This window comes from Bacillus rossius, chromosome 1 (assembly GCF_032445375.1).
Source record: "Bacillus rossius redtenbacheri isolate Brsri chromosome 1, Brsri_v3, whole genome shotgun sequence".
NCBI classification, from domain to species: Eukaryota; Metazoa; Arthropoda; class Insecta; order Phasmatodea; family Bacillidae; genus Bacillus; species Bacillus rossius.
Genome location: NC_086330.1, coordinates 117,078,628 through 117,097,985, shown reverse-complemented (window position 1 = coordinate 117,097,985; position 19,358 = coordinate 117,078,628). Strand labels below are relative to the sequence as shown.

The 19,358-nt window shown below is 36.2% G+C and overlaps 1 protein-coding gene across 2 annotated transcripts in view; it reads left to right on the top strand.

The window, feature by feature from the left end:
• Positions 1-19,358, top strand: part of LOC134542984 (serine/threonine-protein kinase SMG1) — a 322,401-nt gene that overhangs the window by 255,051 nt on the left and 47,992 nt on the right. For both annotated transcript variants that reach the window (XM_063387640.1, XM_063387630.1), the window contains exons 44-45: positions 13,341-13,602; positions 17,061-17,351. In XM_063387640.1, the coding sequence (XP_063243710.1) occupies positions 13,341-13,602; positions 17,061-17,351 (553 nt within the window). The remainder of the gene's footprint in view (positions 1-13,340; positions 13,603-17,060; positions 17,352-19,358) is intronic.

Sequence of the window (19,358 nt, the reverse complement as noted above, 5' to 3'; positions counted from 1 at the left end):
CTAAATTTCCTTCAATACATGCAAGGATTCTTATGCTTTTGAAATATTTCAGGAGGTGCAAGATATCAAATTAAGAGAATGCACAAACTCAAAGTAATGTATACGGCTATACATGGTACCGGTATTTTTTTTGGGAACTAGATGCCAGAAATACTTGTATGTAGTAGATAAGCATAATTATGTTCATTTTAAAGTTATTTATGAGATTTCCATATTTAGAGATCACAACATGAATTTTATATATTCTATCAATATGTCTTCTAAAATTTAAAATGTTTAATGATCTTTAAGAACTAGATATCAAACACGTTTTTGTAAAAGAACGCGATTATTTTTACTGTGTGTGCGAATACACAGTACAAACACTATGGAATACTTTCCAGCTTAATTTGTGTATCCTCTTATGCAAACAGTAATGTTTCCTTACTAATTTCGCATATATTTGTAAGAAATTTAAATGATAAGTGCCTAAACAGTCAAGATCCCAACAGAAAATAAATGTCATGTCAGTTTTGCTAAGACACAAAAATGTTAACTGCCTGCAAAACGAGACATGTATCATCATAGTTATACTGAGACAGATCAAGCACACTTGATCAAGCCTTTCCTGTAATAATCATTTCATACAATTTATAACAGGACGCAAATGTAAAAGATAAATTAATGAAAAACAAAACGTAAGTTCGAACATTTTCATTAGTAAAAACCCTTTCTGTAAACAACGTAATTCATTAAAGATAAGGAAATGTAAATATACAAACAAACAAAAAAAGCATTAATTAAAATTTACTGTTTGCCAAAATATATAGTAACTGGAATGTTCATGGCGGCAAATGAAAATATACACACAATTTTGGCCATAGCTCTTAGCACTTGTAACAAAACCGTTCTTTGCTCTAATAATTCATAAAATCTCATGATAACTGTAACTATTATTTTTTTTCTTTCTTAAGTCCTGGGTCTAATAAAGTATAAATGTTTGGTAGCAATGCCTTATGCTCACTTATTTACATACATATCTTTTTTAATGTTATTTTACTTGCAATTCTTTTCTTTTGCTAAATATATTTTTGGTCTCTACCTTTACTTTCAGGCGTAACACTTTTTAATCAGAACGTGTCAGCTTTAGTAGCATCTTGTTCAGCCAAAACTGTTCGTCTTTAAAAAGTCTTTTAAAAAAACTTCATTACTGCTGTATGCCAAGAAATCGCAAATATTGCTTTTTTGAAATGTTAAGTTGTCCCTAAATTTGGTAATACAAACCGTGCTGTTTCATACCTCAGTGTAAAAAAGATTTTAATATTCATGTCAATCATTACAGTCTTTAATAATAATATAAGTATAAAAAATTGTATTTTATAAAACACAATACTGTACTAACTGTCTTAGTGTTAAAGGCTGGCTTAGTGTTTGTTTGTTTGTTTGTTTGTTTGTTTGTTTGTTTTTTACAAAGACTGTTTAATGTGACTGTTTAACTTTTCAGAACAGAATTTATTACATTGTTAAAATTTGTGTTTCAGTTTTTTGGAGAAGCGTTAAAAAAAGTACTTGGTAATATTTCTTGACTCGAAAAATGTATTCACAGCAGGAAAATGATGCTATAGTATTTTTATGCTTCTAAATACAATCTCAGTTTTGTTATTAATAATTATATACATGCTATGATTGAGTGAAAAATTAATTTAGTATTTACTCATTTATATTTACTACTCCAAGACTATTAAACAGATGACTGATAAATGCTTGTCTGCATCTCTCAGCAAGAAAAAGAATTTTGAGATAATTGGTGCGTACAGCTTAAACCTTAAACATTATTTTTTTTTTAAAAGAAACGTTACGTAAACGAGACTATCGCAAAAGAAGAAAATATTATTACAAGTTACTTTTGCCTGGTAATAATCAAATGGCAGGTAGAAGTAACTCTGTTAATAACACATACACACAACTTCCTGCCACTTAACTGCAGTAAAAAAAAATTTGTTACACATAATATTTTTTTTTTTAAATTCTATTTTTATAAATTAACTGAAATAATGCATATACACGTAATATTTTAAGTGTGGAAAACAAGTATTTTAACTTGGGAGAAATTACATTTGTATACAGGTACACGTAATATTTTAAGTAAGGGGAAATAAATATTTTAACTTGGGAGAAATTACATTTGTATACAGGTACACGTAATATTTTAAGTGTGGGGAAATAAATATTTTAACTTGAGGTAAATCTAAATAATATTAATCGAAGGCTTTGCTATCCGCGGCGCAGAGCACTGCTGGCTGGCAGTCCCTACGCGGGAGGCCGTCTGGGTTATTAATAAATCAGGAGGGGGAGCGCTGTCACCACATGTCTGCAAGCCTCTCGCGCGATACTGCATTGGCAATATATAAAAATTAAATATAATGACTATAAGAGAAATACTCTCTATATATGCACAAGACATTCCTTTAAAAAAAAATTCTTTCAGTTACGAATAATGACAACTGTGTGTGACTTAATAAGAATACTTCTCAATAAAATGGGTGATATATTATAAATAATATTACTTGTTGTTAGTAATAGCTACTGTATATTTAATTACTGGAAAAAACAACATATAAATATATCACTACATGAGAACATATGTCTTTAAAACATTAAAAAAAATTTTGTTTGAATTCGCCAATTAGTACTAAATATACCTAAAGTATTTTTATTAATACATAAATAATGCTATAAGCATAGGAAATGCCTATAGCTTTTTTTCTTCATTATATCATCATTATAAGATGGCAAACATGCTACATAACAAATTAATCATAATATGACTATACTGGTCTAGTACTATAAAAACATGGCTGTCCTCTAGTGTGTGTGTTTTGAATTTGGTGCCTAGTACTAAAAAAATAAACATGGCGGACTACATACGTTTTTAAAACTTCCACAACACAAAACAAAAATTTTATAAGCATATATACAACATCTTAAATTATTATTTCCAACTGGCCTCGTGGACGTGTGGTTAGCATTGCTGACTACCAATCCAAAGGTTGACGTATCGAATCCCCGCCGCCGCGATACCTCCCATTTCTTACTTGTAAAAATAAATGCGGTGCGCGATACTAGCGCTCCCAATCTTCTTAAATTATAACCAAGATGCCGTCGCACGAGCAGACGATGCTCCACGTGACATCAACAACCACCTGAGGATTCCCTCCACGTGGCTCCCGGCCACGCCCCACCCTGCCACTTGGTGCCACGCCCACCCGGACACGTGGTGCAACACCAACCTGTTTGATTGTTTACAGTGCCCCAGAACCCGCATGCTCCCCCTACTGCATTGTTATTTTTTATAGCAAAGTGGCTCTAATTTAGCCGTCTCTGAATTATTGTCCAGAATTTTTCTTTAGACTCTGTGATAAGTTTGACATATCTTTCAACAGTTTGGATATGGCAGAGAAAATTTTAAAAATCAAACTTTGTCATAGTTGTATTTTGCATAACTAACCAAATAGTTTTTGTTATCAAGCTTTTCAACATTTATTATTATTTTGTTTAATCTGTCAGCTTGCCGAGGCTTTAAAATTTATTGAGGGACTCGTAAAAGTTATAACAGATGTCTCCTGATTTTTAGTACGTGTCTTTAGCGCCCTTCTGTTACTGAAATCTCTCATCTACTTTCATAACCAAGAACATGTTTTCTGGATTACGGTAGAGCACATTTATCTGTCAAAGTTGAACTATTGTTTTAATGTCATCTGGCAAATGTCTCATGTTATGCACAACCTTAGAGGCTCAGTTCTATTCGGAAATACCGGCCAATTTCGTTAGCTTATTACATGTATAAAAAAAAGTAGGGGAAAAGAATGTCGTCATGGAAGATCGCCTATGACAATAAATTGAATGGTGGTACAAAGGGTGTATTGGCAACAGCAAAAGACAAAATAGCACCGTGGATAAAAAGATGAATGAAAGTGTGAGTTTTGAGTGATAGTAGTTTATACGAGGAAGAGTTAATTAGTAAGTAGTAAAGAGTAAGTTGAATGAATATCATTATAAATTGTATAAATAAGTTAGTATGCAATAAGCATTAAGTAATAAGAAATTTGTTGGATATGTGGAGTAATGAGTGTAGTAGTGATGAGAGAAGAGGAAGTTTGTGTTCATGTATATTGTACAATATTATGGTACAGTGTAGAGAGAGAATGTGTGGTTGTAATACTAGTAGTGACCAGGGAAGTGACGGTTCGTGTTTTGCGATATCGAATAAATTAAAAGGGGGAATGACAAATTGTTTTTGGTTTAAATTTAATAACTTCAATTGAAATATTGACATAGATTATTGCCATAATGCTAAAAACGGGAAATGTTTTTTATGACTTTTAAATGTTTCTGATTTGTAGTTTAATGTGAGTTCCATTTGATGTGTTAGGTGAGAGGTATGTTGTGTTTGTATCATTTGAGATGTTAGGTGAAATAGTTGCTTTGGTTAGGTGAATCATAAAAGTTAATAAGTCATGTAAAATGTTGTTTGTTATTTGTGCAATCATTGAACAAAATGAAAGGTTTGGTGAGGGTAGGTCAGCTAATAAAAAACTTTCGCATATTTCATTTTAGTAAATTAGTAAATTATAGGTGGAAGGTTTCGTAAAGGGAACTAAAATTCTACAAGGTCTAGTTTGTTTTGGGATGGCAATATTTCATTGGTATAAAATAAGAATTTTCGTGAATAAAATTTTGTGGTATTGTGAAATAGAAAATAGGCCCACCCGTTTAGTCTTTTTTGCGATAGCGAGATTACGGTAATTACCGTAGTTAAAATTCTAGATAGTATTTTTATCAGTATCGTGAAGTAGAATTCAGTCCCACCCGGTATACTCTGTTTTGCTATACTGGTTAAAATATTAAATATATCAGTAATATTTTTCTTAGTATCGTCTACTCTGTTTTGCGATACCGGTATTCAATTTATTGAAAGTGAGACTTTTTGATATATTTTCAAAGTATCGTAAACTAGAATTCATTCCCACCTGGTCAACTCTGTTTTGCGATACCAGTGTTAAATTTATTGAAAGTAAGAATATTCGAGAAATTTTCTCTGAATCATGAACTAGAATACAGTACCACCCAGTCAACACTGTGATACCAATATTTTTTTCCTCATTAGTTACCAGTCTTTTCACGTAATTTTTATTTTTCATTAAAATAATTTTTACAACAAATAGAGTACGCTGTTAATTTTCCTGATACCACCATAAGTTATAACATCTACAGACATAATTTTATTAATAATGAAGAATTTGTATCACGAAATAGAATAGAGCAAGAGGATTATATTCTAGTTGACGATACCAGAAAAATATAATAGTCAAAAAATGAAATGCGTGAAAAATAGTGTGTTTATAGTTCCCCGCCCAAAATACCCATATTCTGTGCTTGTCTGGTAAGAATGTAAGGGTGGTAATGACGTAAGCGACGCCATCTTGGTTATGGCATCTCAATCTAGAATAGTCTCACCTTAGAGATATTTTTAGGACCAAATTTACCAACTGTTATCTCTTTATGTTGAACCAAACAAGAAAATTTGTCTTCATAATGTAGGGTGCAAACATCTTGAGTTTGTTTGTAGGACAGTTATGGGAATTGAACAACTGTAAGACATACTTTGCTTGCTTTAGTAATCTGGAGTCTCATACAACTAGATCTGGAGCACATTGTCCTGTCTGGATTGCTCTGACAATATTCAGATAATTATTTTGGTATTACTAAAATCTGTTTCATCTACATTTATTTTCATTTAATTCAATTCCTTCGAAATTTATAATGTATTATTTCTCACAATCTGACTTTTGTTTAAGAGTTTCCTAGGGAATTAAGCTTGCTGTGTTCAAGTATTCAGGTAAATGTATCAAGTGATAGGCCTATAAGTAAAAAAAAAAAATACTTTGCAATGGGGGCTGAATTTTAACGTAATGTTGGGATAGCATCATTTTTCACACCATTTGTTAGTTAATGTCAATATTCTTATTTTCCAGATACTAAAGAATTCACGTGGCTAGTTTCCCTACCAAAAATTTACAACAGAACTTTACAACAGAAACCAACTGAAATACAATAGGATACAACAGGATTTTCTTATGTATTGGATGCGGGAATTGGATTCTGTTGTAAATCTTAGTGTATTTCAGTGGTTCTATTGGTTTTTGTTGCAAAACATTCTAATGGATTCTGTTGTTTTCTGTGGGTTTTATTGTATTATGTTGGGTCTTGTTGTTTTCTGTTGCAAAGAGTTCTGTTGGTGTCTGTTGCATTTCAGTGTTGTTCAAAGTATTCTGTTGGGTTTTGTTGTTTTTTGTTGCAAAGAGTTCTGTTGGTTTTGGTTGTATTCCAGTGTTTTTCATTGTATTCTTTTGGGTTGTGTTGTTTTCTGTTGCAAGGAGTTATGATGGTTTCTGTTGTATTCCAGTGTTATTTATTGTATTCTGTTGGTTTTTGTTGTTTTCTATTGCAAAGAATTCTGTTGGTTTCTGTTATATTCTAGTGTTTTTCATTGTATTCTGTTGGGTTTTGTTGGTTTCTGTTGTATTCCAGTGTTTTTCATTGTATTCTGTTGGGTATTGTTGTTTAGTTTTCTGTTACAAAGAGTTCTGTTGGTTTCTATGGCTTTCCAATGTATTTCATTGTATTCTGTTGGGTTTTGTTGTTTTATGTTGCAAAGAGAGAGCTGTCAAGGCTATTTTTTTTTCCTAACCTAACTAAAACTAAGTGTGTTTGGGAGGGGTCCGGGTTAGGGAGGGACCTAAGTGTTTCTCAGGCCAAAGCCTATCACGCCTTAGTCATGCTGAGATTAACCATGCAGGGAGAGGGTCACATGCATCGTGTGCTAGGAGGGGATTGGCCAGCCATGGCAGCGATTGTTGCCTTGACTATCTCCCCTCACTCTTATCTCTAGTCTAAACTACTAGTTAAGTTGGGCCCAGGTGAAACCTGCATAGACACAGGGAAAACCCTGGGCACAGCTGTCAAGGCTTATTTAGCCCGCATGATATATACATTTCCCTTCTACAATCGTTCATGTTACAACTTTACATATTGCTATCCCTTTGGATGTTTGGCATTTATAATTTTATTTACAAGGCTACGAAACATACTTACACTACACACTTAATAATCTTCATAAATATTTACAATCATAACATGTTTTAACATAACTATAATACATTGTCTGTTCATATTTTACAACTGCCATCTGGTGACGAGTGGTGGCACTACAATGGCCATGACCGGAAAATTGTACCGCGGACAGGACTGTGACCCGGGTTTTTGTTTAAATAAAGAGGAGGTACAACGTCAATCTGTTGCAAAGAGTTCTGTTGGTTTCTATTGTATTCCAGTGTTTTTCATTGTATTCTGTTGGGTTTTATTGTTTTCTGTTGCAGAGTGTTCTGTTGGTTTCTGTTGTATTCCAGTGTTATTCACTGTATTATATTGGGGCTTGTTGTTTTCTGTTGCAAAGAGTTCTGTTGGTTTAGGTTGTATTCCAGTGTTTTACATTGTAATCTGTTGGGTTTTGTTGTTTTCTGTTGCAAATAGTTCTGTTGATTTTTGTTGTACTCCAGTGTTTTTCATTGTATTCTGTTGGGTATTGTTTTCTTTTGCAAAGAAATCTGTTGGTTTCTGTTATATTCTAGTGTTTTTCATTGTATTATGTTGGGTTTTGTTGGTTTCTGTTGTATTCCAGTGTTTTTTATTGTATTCTGTTGGGTATTGTTGTTTTCTGTTACAAAGAGTTCTGTTGGTTTCTATTGCATTCCAGTGTTTTTCATCGTATTATGTTGGGTTATGTTGTTTTCTGTTGCAAAAAGTTCTGTTGGTTTCTGTTGTATTCCAGTGTTTTTTATTGTATTATGTTGTTTTGCTGATAATTTTGAAGCACATATGTAAAGTCTAATTACCATCACCATGTATCCCGTACATTAATACTGATATTATATCAATAGGTAAAAGTTCTGTATCGCGTATCCAAGATTATCACTTGGCCCTGTACATTTTGATCCCCCGTAACCTGAATAAAGATTATAATTTCTTTTATACGTCACATTACGTGCTATCGGACGTAACATGTTGGCAATTCGCGCCTCCATACTGCTAAAAAAAAATCTCTGCAAAGATTAACGCTTGGGATTGGGTACACAGTAGGGACTAACATATTTTTTTTTTATTATTTACGGTGCATCAAGTAAAACAAAAAAAAAACATATTTTTTATTTGGATATATTAAAGCAATGTAACATAAATAACAACAAACAAAAATTTACATTATTCCCTACTGTGCATCCAAGCCCAAGCGTCAATCCTTGACGCAAGCCTTAATGTTTAGGTAATAAATCTTATCTATAACCCTTAAATATATATTAAAAGAAATCATAATTCTTGCCAATTTCTTCATTCACTTTCGTAGCAAACAAATGTCACATTCGTAACCTTGCAGTGTGTCCCAGCCTGTACAAAGAGAGTGAGCCATAAAAATGTGTTAAATAGTTAATGAAAAATGTATTTAGAGAAATGTTATTATCCAATGGTAATTTTACTTTAATCAAACTCAGTAAATAAAATATGTAAACGATTAACAGAAACGTTTTTCTTAAATGCCAATAATTATGTGGGTAATGCCGATCAGTGGTGGGAAATGTGATCACTGTAATCGGCATTACCCCCGAAGGCATCCACCATGAAACAGGTTATGTACAAGGGAAAAAAAAAAAAAAACAATTATACAAAAATCACTAAAGAACAGCTATAAAAACAAAAAAAAAACAAAAAAAGACAACAGAATGCAATGAAAAACACTAGAATACAATAGAACTCTTCGCAACAGAAAACAACAAAACCCAACAAAATACAATGAACAACACTGGAATACAACAGAAACCAACAGAACTCTTTGCAACAGAAAACAACAAAACCCAACAGATTACAATGAGAAACACTAGAAAACAACAGAATCCAACAAAACTCTTTGCAACAGAAAACAAAAGAATACAATGAAAAACACTAGAATACAACAGAAATTCTTGCACCAGAATAACCCAACAGAATACAAGGAGAAACACTCAAATAGACCAGAATCAAACAGAACTCTTTGCAACAGAAAACAACATAATCCAATGAGAAACATTAAAATACAACAGAATCCAACAGAACTCTTTGCTACAGAAAACAACAGAATACAATGAAAAACACTAGGACACAATATAACTCTTTGCAACAGAAAACAACAAAACCCAACAGAATACAATGAATGATAAACACTGATTCAAAAGAAACCAACATAACTGTTTGCAACAGAAAACAAAACCGAACAGAATACAATGAAAAACACTGGAATATAACAGAAACAACAGAACTCTTTGCAAAAGAAAAAAACAAAACCCAACAGAATACAATAATAAACACTAAAATACAATAGAATCCAACATACTGCTTTACAACATAAAACAACAAAACCCAACACTTTCTGTTCCAATATCTTTCACAACAGAATCCAATAAAAACCAAAGAATTCAGTGGGCTTTGACAACAGAACCCACTAGAATACAATGATGTATTTTTTTGTGTGTGTAAATTTTCCCCAACAAAATGCACTGAAACCCAATGAAGTCAGTGTGTTAACAACAAAACCCAACAGGATCCAATAAAATACACTGAAATCTCATGTGTCATACAACAGGATACACTGCAATTCCTGTTGTATTTTATTGGTTTCTGTTGTAAAGTTTTGGTAGGGTTGTCAGCTCTCCAAGATAAAATAGTGCCTGTATTTGATTTTCTTTTTAATTTTTCATACTATTTCCAAACTTTTAAAAGATGCAGAATCTATAGGAAAAGTGTGTGGACAATAAAACAGAGATGGTCACATCAGAGCAACTTTTCCAGTGGTATCTCAGTCGAACCAAGGATTCAGCTGGAAGAAGGCTTGCTCGATCGATAGAGCTAAATGTTTGTACAACTGGCCATAAGTGGTCTATTGAGCCATTGCGCTTCGAGAATGCAGAAGCGACTCGTTGGTCAACTGGACAACAATGGTTTAATGGTTGGGTTTTGTATTTGACGAATGGGACAAAGATGCGAGACAGAGCGGCACATTGGTTCCTGTCTGAATAAAATAAACACTAGTGATCAGTGTTAAGACACCGGTAACAGTAGCTCACTCACGACGTCTTATCCCCTCATTTTATCTTCTTCAGCAACCGTTATATGGTTTGTATAGGAAGAGACTTGCTGTTTATTGAGGCTGACGGTATCAGTTGTTGACAATCATTAATTGCAGTGAGTTACGTTCACATGAGACCTCTCTGGTGTTTTATGACATCACAGATAAATTGAAAACTGTCCAAATAAACTTCTAAAAAGTCCCTTTTTCTAGTTATATTTCCACGAGAAGTGATCATCCCTGCCGCACCAGTGGAAAGGGCTGTTGGGGGGGGGGGGGGGGGGGAGAGAACGTTTTTGTGAGGGCATAAAACATTTGTTAGTGTAACTGGCCGGCATTTACTTATTTTTTGGAAGATTGCAAAAATTAGACTGCTGCATGTGTCGCCATCGTGCATCACTTATCTCATGTATTTTTAATAAACTAGGAATTTGCATGTAGCAAAGAGATAAATTCATCAGTGTGCAGTATATAATGACGGATTCCGTCCCCTTCCATCGTGTTCAACATTATTTATGATTATAGTCAGTGGGCAGCATGTAGGTAAATATAAACACATCCAGAAACAAGGTCGTTACAATTAGCTGGCTTGACAGCTCACGCTAATGCACGAGGTATTTTTGTTCCGTCCTGCAGCTTCTGTTGCTATGTACTGTGTTCAGGTTTCCCGCAGATAGGGAAACACTGGCTTCAAAACCTGGAAAAACAAGAGAAATTACACAAAGTTGTAGTAATTTTTCATAATAAGAAGTATCTGTACGTATTTATAATATATTTGTGTGGCGTTAGTGAGACAGGAAAAAAAAAGTTAAGATTGGAAAAAGAAAACAGGGAATTGGTAGGATCCTTTGTGTAGGCATATGACTACATACTTACGTTTTTTCTTCGCTTAATTTTGCTCTCTGCGATATTAGTGTACGGTGTAAGAATCAGTATATGTCATTGCAATAAGCATCTGTTAATATATTTGTAATTGTTTTGAATGAGCGAGGATGACGCAGCAATCATGTATCCCTAGCCTGGTTGCGTAAGACTGATACTACGTGTTATGCGCGCTGTCAGACAGAAGTAACTTTTTTTATTAATCTGGCTTAGGGTTTATGTTATAATTAAAGTAGATGGCTTAATATCAGTGCGTACTTGGTGATATATAGTTCAGAGATAGTAGACTATCCGCTCAGGACCAACGTTTCATAAACTATTGACAAATTATTGGTGCTTTGCAGTTTAAACATTTTTGTTTACTTGTGTTTTATCCAGCAAGTCTGTTATATTCTTACGTGGTCGTATGCCGACATCGCCGAAATGAAGCAGGAAGTGTTTACTCGGTCGTCGTGAAGACTTGTGGGTAAGGATGTTATCGCGGTGGCGGTGGGTGTAGAGGACCGCGAGCGCGACGGACTTGTGGCTCGGCCGGCCGGAAAGGCGTGGGTCGTGTTTGTAACGCCGGAGGTCGCCGAGGTGGCCGAGGTCGCCGCGGGCATGGCGGCGCGGCAGATAGCGGCGGCCAGTGGGATGGTGGGATGACGCCGCCCAGCCTGGAGGCGCTGAGCGCGCGCGCGGCCCTCGCGGCGCTGTGGCGGGCAGGCTCGTCGCAGCCGAGGCTGCCGTGGCCGGCCCGACAGCGGCTGGTGGACGAGGCGGTGCCTGACGGCCGCGTGTACGCGCCGCGCGAGATGGCGCTGCTGGAGGCGCTGCTCACGCCCGACGTGCAGCGCCTGAGGTTGCGCCAGGTGCGGCGCTGGTACCACAGCCGCCTCGTGCGCCTGCTGGCGTCCGGCCGCGCGGCGGGACTGCGCGCCCTGCTGCTCGAGGACGCCGCCTGGCTGCTGGCGCGCCCCGTGGCCGCTGCCTCCCTGGCCGCCGCTCTCCGCGCCCTGCCGCAGCTGCGCGCCGTGTCGCTGCGCTACGTCTGCCACGACGACATGCTGTGCAGCCTGGGCGCCGCCTGCCCCGGCCTGCGCCTGCTCGACGTGCGAGGCTCGCCCGCCGTCACGGACCACGGCGTGCGGCGCCTGTGTCTGCGCGAGCCTCCCTCTGGTCCGCTGAGGGCGCTGCTGTGCGGCTTGGGCGAGTCCTGGTGTGTGGCCAGGAACCCCTGCTGCGCGTCGCTGCGCCTCGTCGACCTGTCCGGCACCGCCGTGTCCCCGCGCGGGCTGCGCCTGCTGCGCTCCAGCGCGCCCGCCGCCCTCGTCACCCGCGGCACCCGCCCTTGCTCATCGTGATGTCGGAGGGCGTTAAACTCTCGTGGTGTTGCCGGCTACGACTTGTTTTAGTGTATCTTTTTTTATCGGATGTCAGATTACTAGTGTTTGATATAGTAAAATATAGCTTGAAAGTGACATGTGTATCTGTTTATACTTTTATTTCCTAAAAGCCAAATCATAACAACGTAATTGTTTTGCAGTCAAGTGCAGTTAATAGAATTTAAAAAATTTCTGGCTGTGTGTTGTTTTTATATACAGTGAACGTTTGCACGTGTGGATGTCACTGCCCTATGATAACCTGTTTCATCCCACTATAATAGCAGTTGCCAATCTGACAGTCAAAGTGCAAGTCTGACAGTCAACAGTATCAAATTTCTGTCATGTTTTGTATCAATTCATCCATATAAATTTAACTCCATTTTATCAATAACTAAAAAAATTGATTTAAAATAAATTTTCTTTTTCATTTTTTGTTTATACACACTCAGATTTTTTTAAACAAAAGCAGTCACATGTTTTCGTACCCACATTTATCTACATGTATGCAAACTAGACTGCTATGAAAAGGTATGTAGGTTACCCCCAGATCTTCAAAATCCCAAATCCAGCTAGACTAAATGTTTAAAATTGACAAAAGTTATGTCACCATTTAATTTATATTCCATATCATTTTAGTTATGACTTCTATTCTATGAGGTCAGAATGTCAATGATATTTTTTGTAAGGAATGTTGCTTATTAAACATATTTTTTGTCTTTTATTCATTTTGCTAACAATACGTTTAAAAGTATAGTTCTTAATTTATCATTCAAATTTTTATTATGGAAAATCTTTACTAGTTTAGTTAGTAATGTTGGTAAGGCTTCCATATATTATTAAAAAAAATTGTTATACTTATTTTTTATATACTTTATAGTTTGTTTGATTTTTGTGTTTTGCAGGCACCAGTATTTAATGATGCAACACGGAGTGTGCTGGATGACATTTTCCTGTTGAAACGCCTGCAGACGATGCAGGAATTCTTCATGTTGTGCAGTCAGGCGGCAAGAGGCATCATTGTGGCCTACGATAACGACCACTTGAGCAAGCCAATTCGGAGGTTCACTGCAGACTACGTCAGCAGGCAGATGCTCGGCGTGACCTCTCAGACACTTGGATTGGCACTGTGTCTCCTCTTGCAAAGAATTGGACTTAATGTTACAGGTAGATTTCTTCGCTCTTTGTCATTTGGAGCTAGTGCATTCTTATTTATTAGGTTCCAACAATTAGTATACAATCTACATAATAAGTTTACAACTTACTCGTAATAACTTCTCAGGAGGCCAAGCCTAAATTATCTAAAGGTGGCACTGTTCACAACAGTGCAAAGGCAAATCAACAACTGCCTCTGGGTTGGTTGCTGTTAAATATCTGAGAGCATAACATAGGATTTTTATACAAATTGCTGTAAAATAAAATTATGTGGTTTAGTCCTGGGTCCTCTGCAAACAACTGGAGTTTACTATTTTCCTCAATTAATACAGAGCTCAGAAAATGTATGACTATGAAAAAACTTTTTAAAGATACACAGCTTGTATACATCTCATATATAAGAACTCCTTTATCTGCCATCGGCCCCAGAACCAATCAACCAAGTTATCATACAAATAAGTAACTAGAGATAAAAATATATAGGCCATAATAGATCTCTCCAAGTTTCTGAAATTGCATAAATATTTAGCTTTTGTGCCTACAAATCCTTAATCTTCCAAAAGAAAAGTGTATAAAAGTTCTATAAGCCAACAGTCTTCAGGAGCCAAAACTATACACTTTGGGAGGTGTGACGCGCAAACGTTTAACACATACAACTGTCAGTGAGTTACACTGCATCGGATTAAATGTCTTAAAAGATTCTTCCTAATTATCAAGAAATTAGTGAATGGTGTTAGGGAATTTTTGTATTAGACACTTCCTGTAGACGTCAGCTAAAATCTCACACCCTGATAACATTCACAAAATAATGCAGATCTTGGTCAAAGCAAATTAAGATCGTGACAAAAAAAAGAGTTCTAAGTTCAGAAATCTGGTTCTTTGCACACCCAGCTGTCATACGCACTATGTCCTACAAGCCTGGACATGAAATACTCATTCAGTTTGCTAGTTCTGACTGGTTATGACACATCATGGAAGTGTAACTCCGCTTGTCTATAAACAGTCGCGCCAGGTTGTAAGATGCTCTCAAGGTCACACCCGATGAGCACTAGTTAAACTGCCAGGTTGTGCAAAAGAGTCTGATGCGCCTAAAGTCCTTCGCACATTGCAGATAAGCAGTACATTGGACACTATCGGGTTAATAAAATCCTTATTTTGCGTCTACTGAAAAGGTGCCATAATAAGGGATGCCTTTTTAATTCCACTCTAAAATGGTGAATAAAATATTAATCTTCGTGAAGGATGGGTTAAACTAGAGTTGTGCTGATACAAATGAGCAGGAACCAATTTGCAGATATTTAGTTGAATCAGCATTTCTGCAGATTCACAATAAGCTTGTTCATTTTCGACCAATATTATTGAAAAATGAAAAGTTCCTGTCATAAGCTAAAAACCCACCAGTACCCTTTTCAGTTTACATGCTATAACACACTTTGAACTCACATCAACTCACATCATTTTTTAGCTATGTGTGCCAGCGGTACTAATCCTATGTTTTAATAACATTCTTGAATATTAAACATCATAAATAAATATATCACCAGCACGGTTAAGTTAGATAAGAACAAAACTTGCTTTATTTAGAGCATGGTACCACTACGAACAATGGAAAATACCAACTGCTTGAACTGCAAAGAAATGTTCATAATATCATGACTGAGACATATTTTAATTAACTTATGTAAAAATTTTAAAATTGAATAAAACAGTAGTAACCAAATAAAATAAGACTTCACACAACGTAAATTATATTTACTGTTTCCCGTGCAAAGCAACCACATGAAACGCATTTCAGTATAAATATTTGATACCGTACATTTTTGCCACCACACACGTTAAGATGATATTGGAATTCCCATTCTTGAATTGTAAACATGTAAAAAGTCTAATAATTTTGCACAATTTAATTAATTTTCTTATAAACTTCGTATTTTGTGAATCAATTTGTTTCATAGTTACCTATTATTAAATATTCTTATTTTATGTAACTATGTATTAAATAATTAAATTTTCCAGCCTCCATTAGTAAATTTATATTTCAATAAGCAACTAACGGGTCATCAACAATTATGAAAACAAGCTAAAAATATAACAGAGAACAGGTTATGTTTCATTTATAAACTAAAATACATATGTATCTGCATTGCATGCTTTTCTTAGAATGAGTTATTTTGTGTCATTTCAGAAAATTTATAAAAATTTTCTAACCAAGTGTGTTTTCTCCTGTATCGGTTCAGAATCTGTGAATCGGCAACACTTGTATCGGCATATCGGCGTATCAGCAAAATGAATCATATAGCTGTAGTTTAAACACTTGAGGCACACCTCCTTAGCTTGACAAGAATATCATCAGCAAAAATACTGGTTTGATCTTACTTGCACACTTTGTGTCTTTGCTGGTTGCATGGCGATGATAGTCGGCCGACTTGTGAGCATTCTGTCTGGGCTCACTGCGTTGGGTGCTAAATCAGCTTGCCGAAAACACAAAATCAACTCTCCTTTATCGCTGCTGACTTGCACACACAGCTCGCTGATGCGCACGCACCTCCAAACCAATGACGTGACGTCCAAAAAAAATTATGTTATTAATAGTACGGCTGTCTTACACCAGTCTACTAGCATAGCTCTCGTATATCATAACTATGGTTGTCAACCTAATAAAAAGTGTTATAAAAAATATTAAAATAGAAAATTAAACTAAAAAATAAACTTTTTTTAAAGCATTAAGTGTTGAACCAAAATCGTAAACAAGAAAACTAATAAATTTTAAGTGGCAAAACATAAAAGAGTAGATAAGACTAAACGAGGCGAGACTCAACGCTTCATAGTGTGATTATGATGGACTCTTACACACGTTAGGTCTGTCGAATTTTCAAGCTCATGCAGCAAATACAGTATTAGATTAAGCCCTTTGACTTGTTTTGGTTAGGATGTATTGTGTTATAAGATAAAAACGTATAATTGTGTGGCTTGGACTGTATAAGCATGTCTAGTTTCTATGAAAATAATACCTAGCAATTGACTCTTGAACAGACTGTTGTTTCTGCGAGGTATGCCTACTGATTATTGTCTGTCTTGAGTACTAGAACACACACTGACAAATCATTTTGAGGTATTAGATAGTCCTGCTTCATTGAGATGGTCCATGAATTTTTTAAGAGGTCTCATCTATAATTTGACCTCCAGAATGTCTCCAGTTTTAATTTTTCTTTAGAGATGTTTACTCAGCCACCAGGTGAAGTCCAGAGCTTTACAAGAAAAATGATTGGTTTTTAAAATTATTCAAGATATAAAAGTGGTCTTAGTTATTTAGTCACTTCAGGTGGTGAGGTTGTGAGTGCTGTGAAATTTTTGCTTAAATTAGTTAAGAAAATTATTTTGCTGGTTTGTTTTTATATACTTTTTTGGTTGAGTTAGTGAATCTATTTGAACCAGTAGTTTGATATGGGCAAGTATGGTGTTGGTTGCAGTGGAGGTGGAACTGCGGGACGTGGGGGCGGAGAGCAAGGTGGGCCTGGAGGAGCTGTGCTGCAAGGCGGTGAGCGGCTGCCTGAAGCGCGGCCTGGTGACAGAGACGCTCCTGGCTCAGGCGAGCGGCCTCACCAGTGCGCTCGAGGCCAGCTGGCGGCACCGCCAAGTGGCCCGCCACCTGCAGCAGCAGCTCGAGGTGTGTCGGTCGACCGTGCAGAGGCTGCAGCTGCAGTTCACCGCACACCACTGGCTGCACGAGGACTGCCTCAGCCTGCCCCTCGCACCCCTCAGTGAGTATAAAAGTGGTAGCAATTACAAATAAAAAAAAAGTCTCTGAATTTTTTTTTTGTATTTGAAACAGTTTTATTAGTTTTAATCACGAATGAATGAAAGGTTTGATGCATGGCCAAGCTCCGAGACACAGCAAAGCTGTCACCATCACCATTTGAGTTAAAGAAGGGGAGCAGAAAAAGAAATATAATTGTAGGAAAGAAGCAGGGAAGGGCAACTGCCATCTCCCTGCATAACCCGATGATGTTTCTAGGGTCTGCGACAAGTCAAAAAAAATGTTTGATATTTGATATTCATGAATAGTTAGATATGCTATTTGACATTCAAATTTAATATTTCTTTAAATTATTCATGACCCATAGATAGGCCTAAACCATTTGGGACAAATTTACAAAATAAAATTATTGAAAAAATATATTTACATTTTTGAGGCTAAGATAATTTATTGAGAACTTTAGATTTTTTTTGCAACAATGTTTACACTTTTTTCTATATTTAGCAAATTGTCGCTGATCATGATTTTAAATTATTGACAATACTCTATTTTGTGTGTTTAATCAGATCAACAAAAACAACTTTCAAACTTCAAAGTTAGTGGTTTAAGAAAGAAAATGCATTGCCATGTTTTATATATATATATATATATATAGAGAGAGAGAGAGAGAGAGAGAGAGAGAGAGAGAGAGAGAGAGAGAGAGAGAGAGAGAGTTAGGGGGGGAGAGAGAGAGAGAGTTTAATTTCCTTTACTCTACACCTCTTTATTATGGTTCCATGTATATTCCTCTCATTTTATTTTACTATATTTCAGATCAATTTATATTTGGACTTCTGTGAAATGTGGGGAAAAATTTCACTGTACATTAAATCAATTTAAAAAATATTTTATATTCCTGAATATTGTAATATTCAATTTGAAATTTGATTCAAATAAAAAAAAAGCAATATTGGCAGAACTCTAGTGGTTTCTGAAGAAATAGTGGAGTCTGTAGTCATCACATGTAACAGATAACTTACTGCCAGGAGGTTTCATTTGGCTTCTGACCTTACAATCACACACAAATTTGACACATGTATTTAGTAAATATTGATCTGATTGGTTAACCCTTTCACAGATAAGGTTCAAACCTTCAATAGTATTCTATTAATAAAAGTTAAATCTTTGTGTGACATGTCTTAATGTGGTAACTGTACCCCTGTGTGGTTGCTTTATTACTATAGAAGGATTGGGTGGCAGTTGCCTACTCTCCCCCCTCCTCCCTTTAACTATTTCTCCTGTTTCCAAAATATTACAAGACAAAGGAGATTTGGAGAGAAGCTCGGACACTAGTGTGCTGAAACCAGAAAGTTTCCACAAATAAGAAATGGATTGCTACGATATGTGCACAATTTGTAGAAAATTGGTTGCTGTGTTAAATATGAAATGTTGGCATTAATAGTGTGGGATTATGCACCAAAAGCAATTTTGATGGGGCGCAATTCAAAGCAAGTAGTATGTGGAATACGCACTTCATGCATCACAAAAACCTTCGAAGACAGACACAAATATTACTTGTGTTGCCAGTTTTCGGACATCAAAATAAGTGAGAGGGAAGGAGAACCATCAACACTGCTCAAGGTATGGTCACACCCACTCCAACTCACACAACACATACACACATAATATATAGCTGTGTTATTTTTATATTTCCCCCTTTACACAATAGCAGAGCTGCCAACCATTACGGATTTTCCGTAATTATTATGGATTTAACACCGAACTACGGAACATCGCTGGTTTATTACGGAAAGAGGCTTTGTGCTGCATGGTAACGGAGAAAATTCCGTTTCTGGTATTTGTGTTTCGTAAATGCAGTTCGAATACATCATGTGATCACGCAAATAACGGAACTAGTAAGTGTGCGCATGTACTGTCGAAATAAGTAGATTAATTCTCGTGTTTTGAAATAATAATGGGATCGTATTACGTACGTTGTACGATACAACTAGTACATATTCTCGGACTTTTG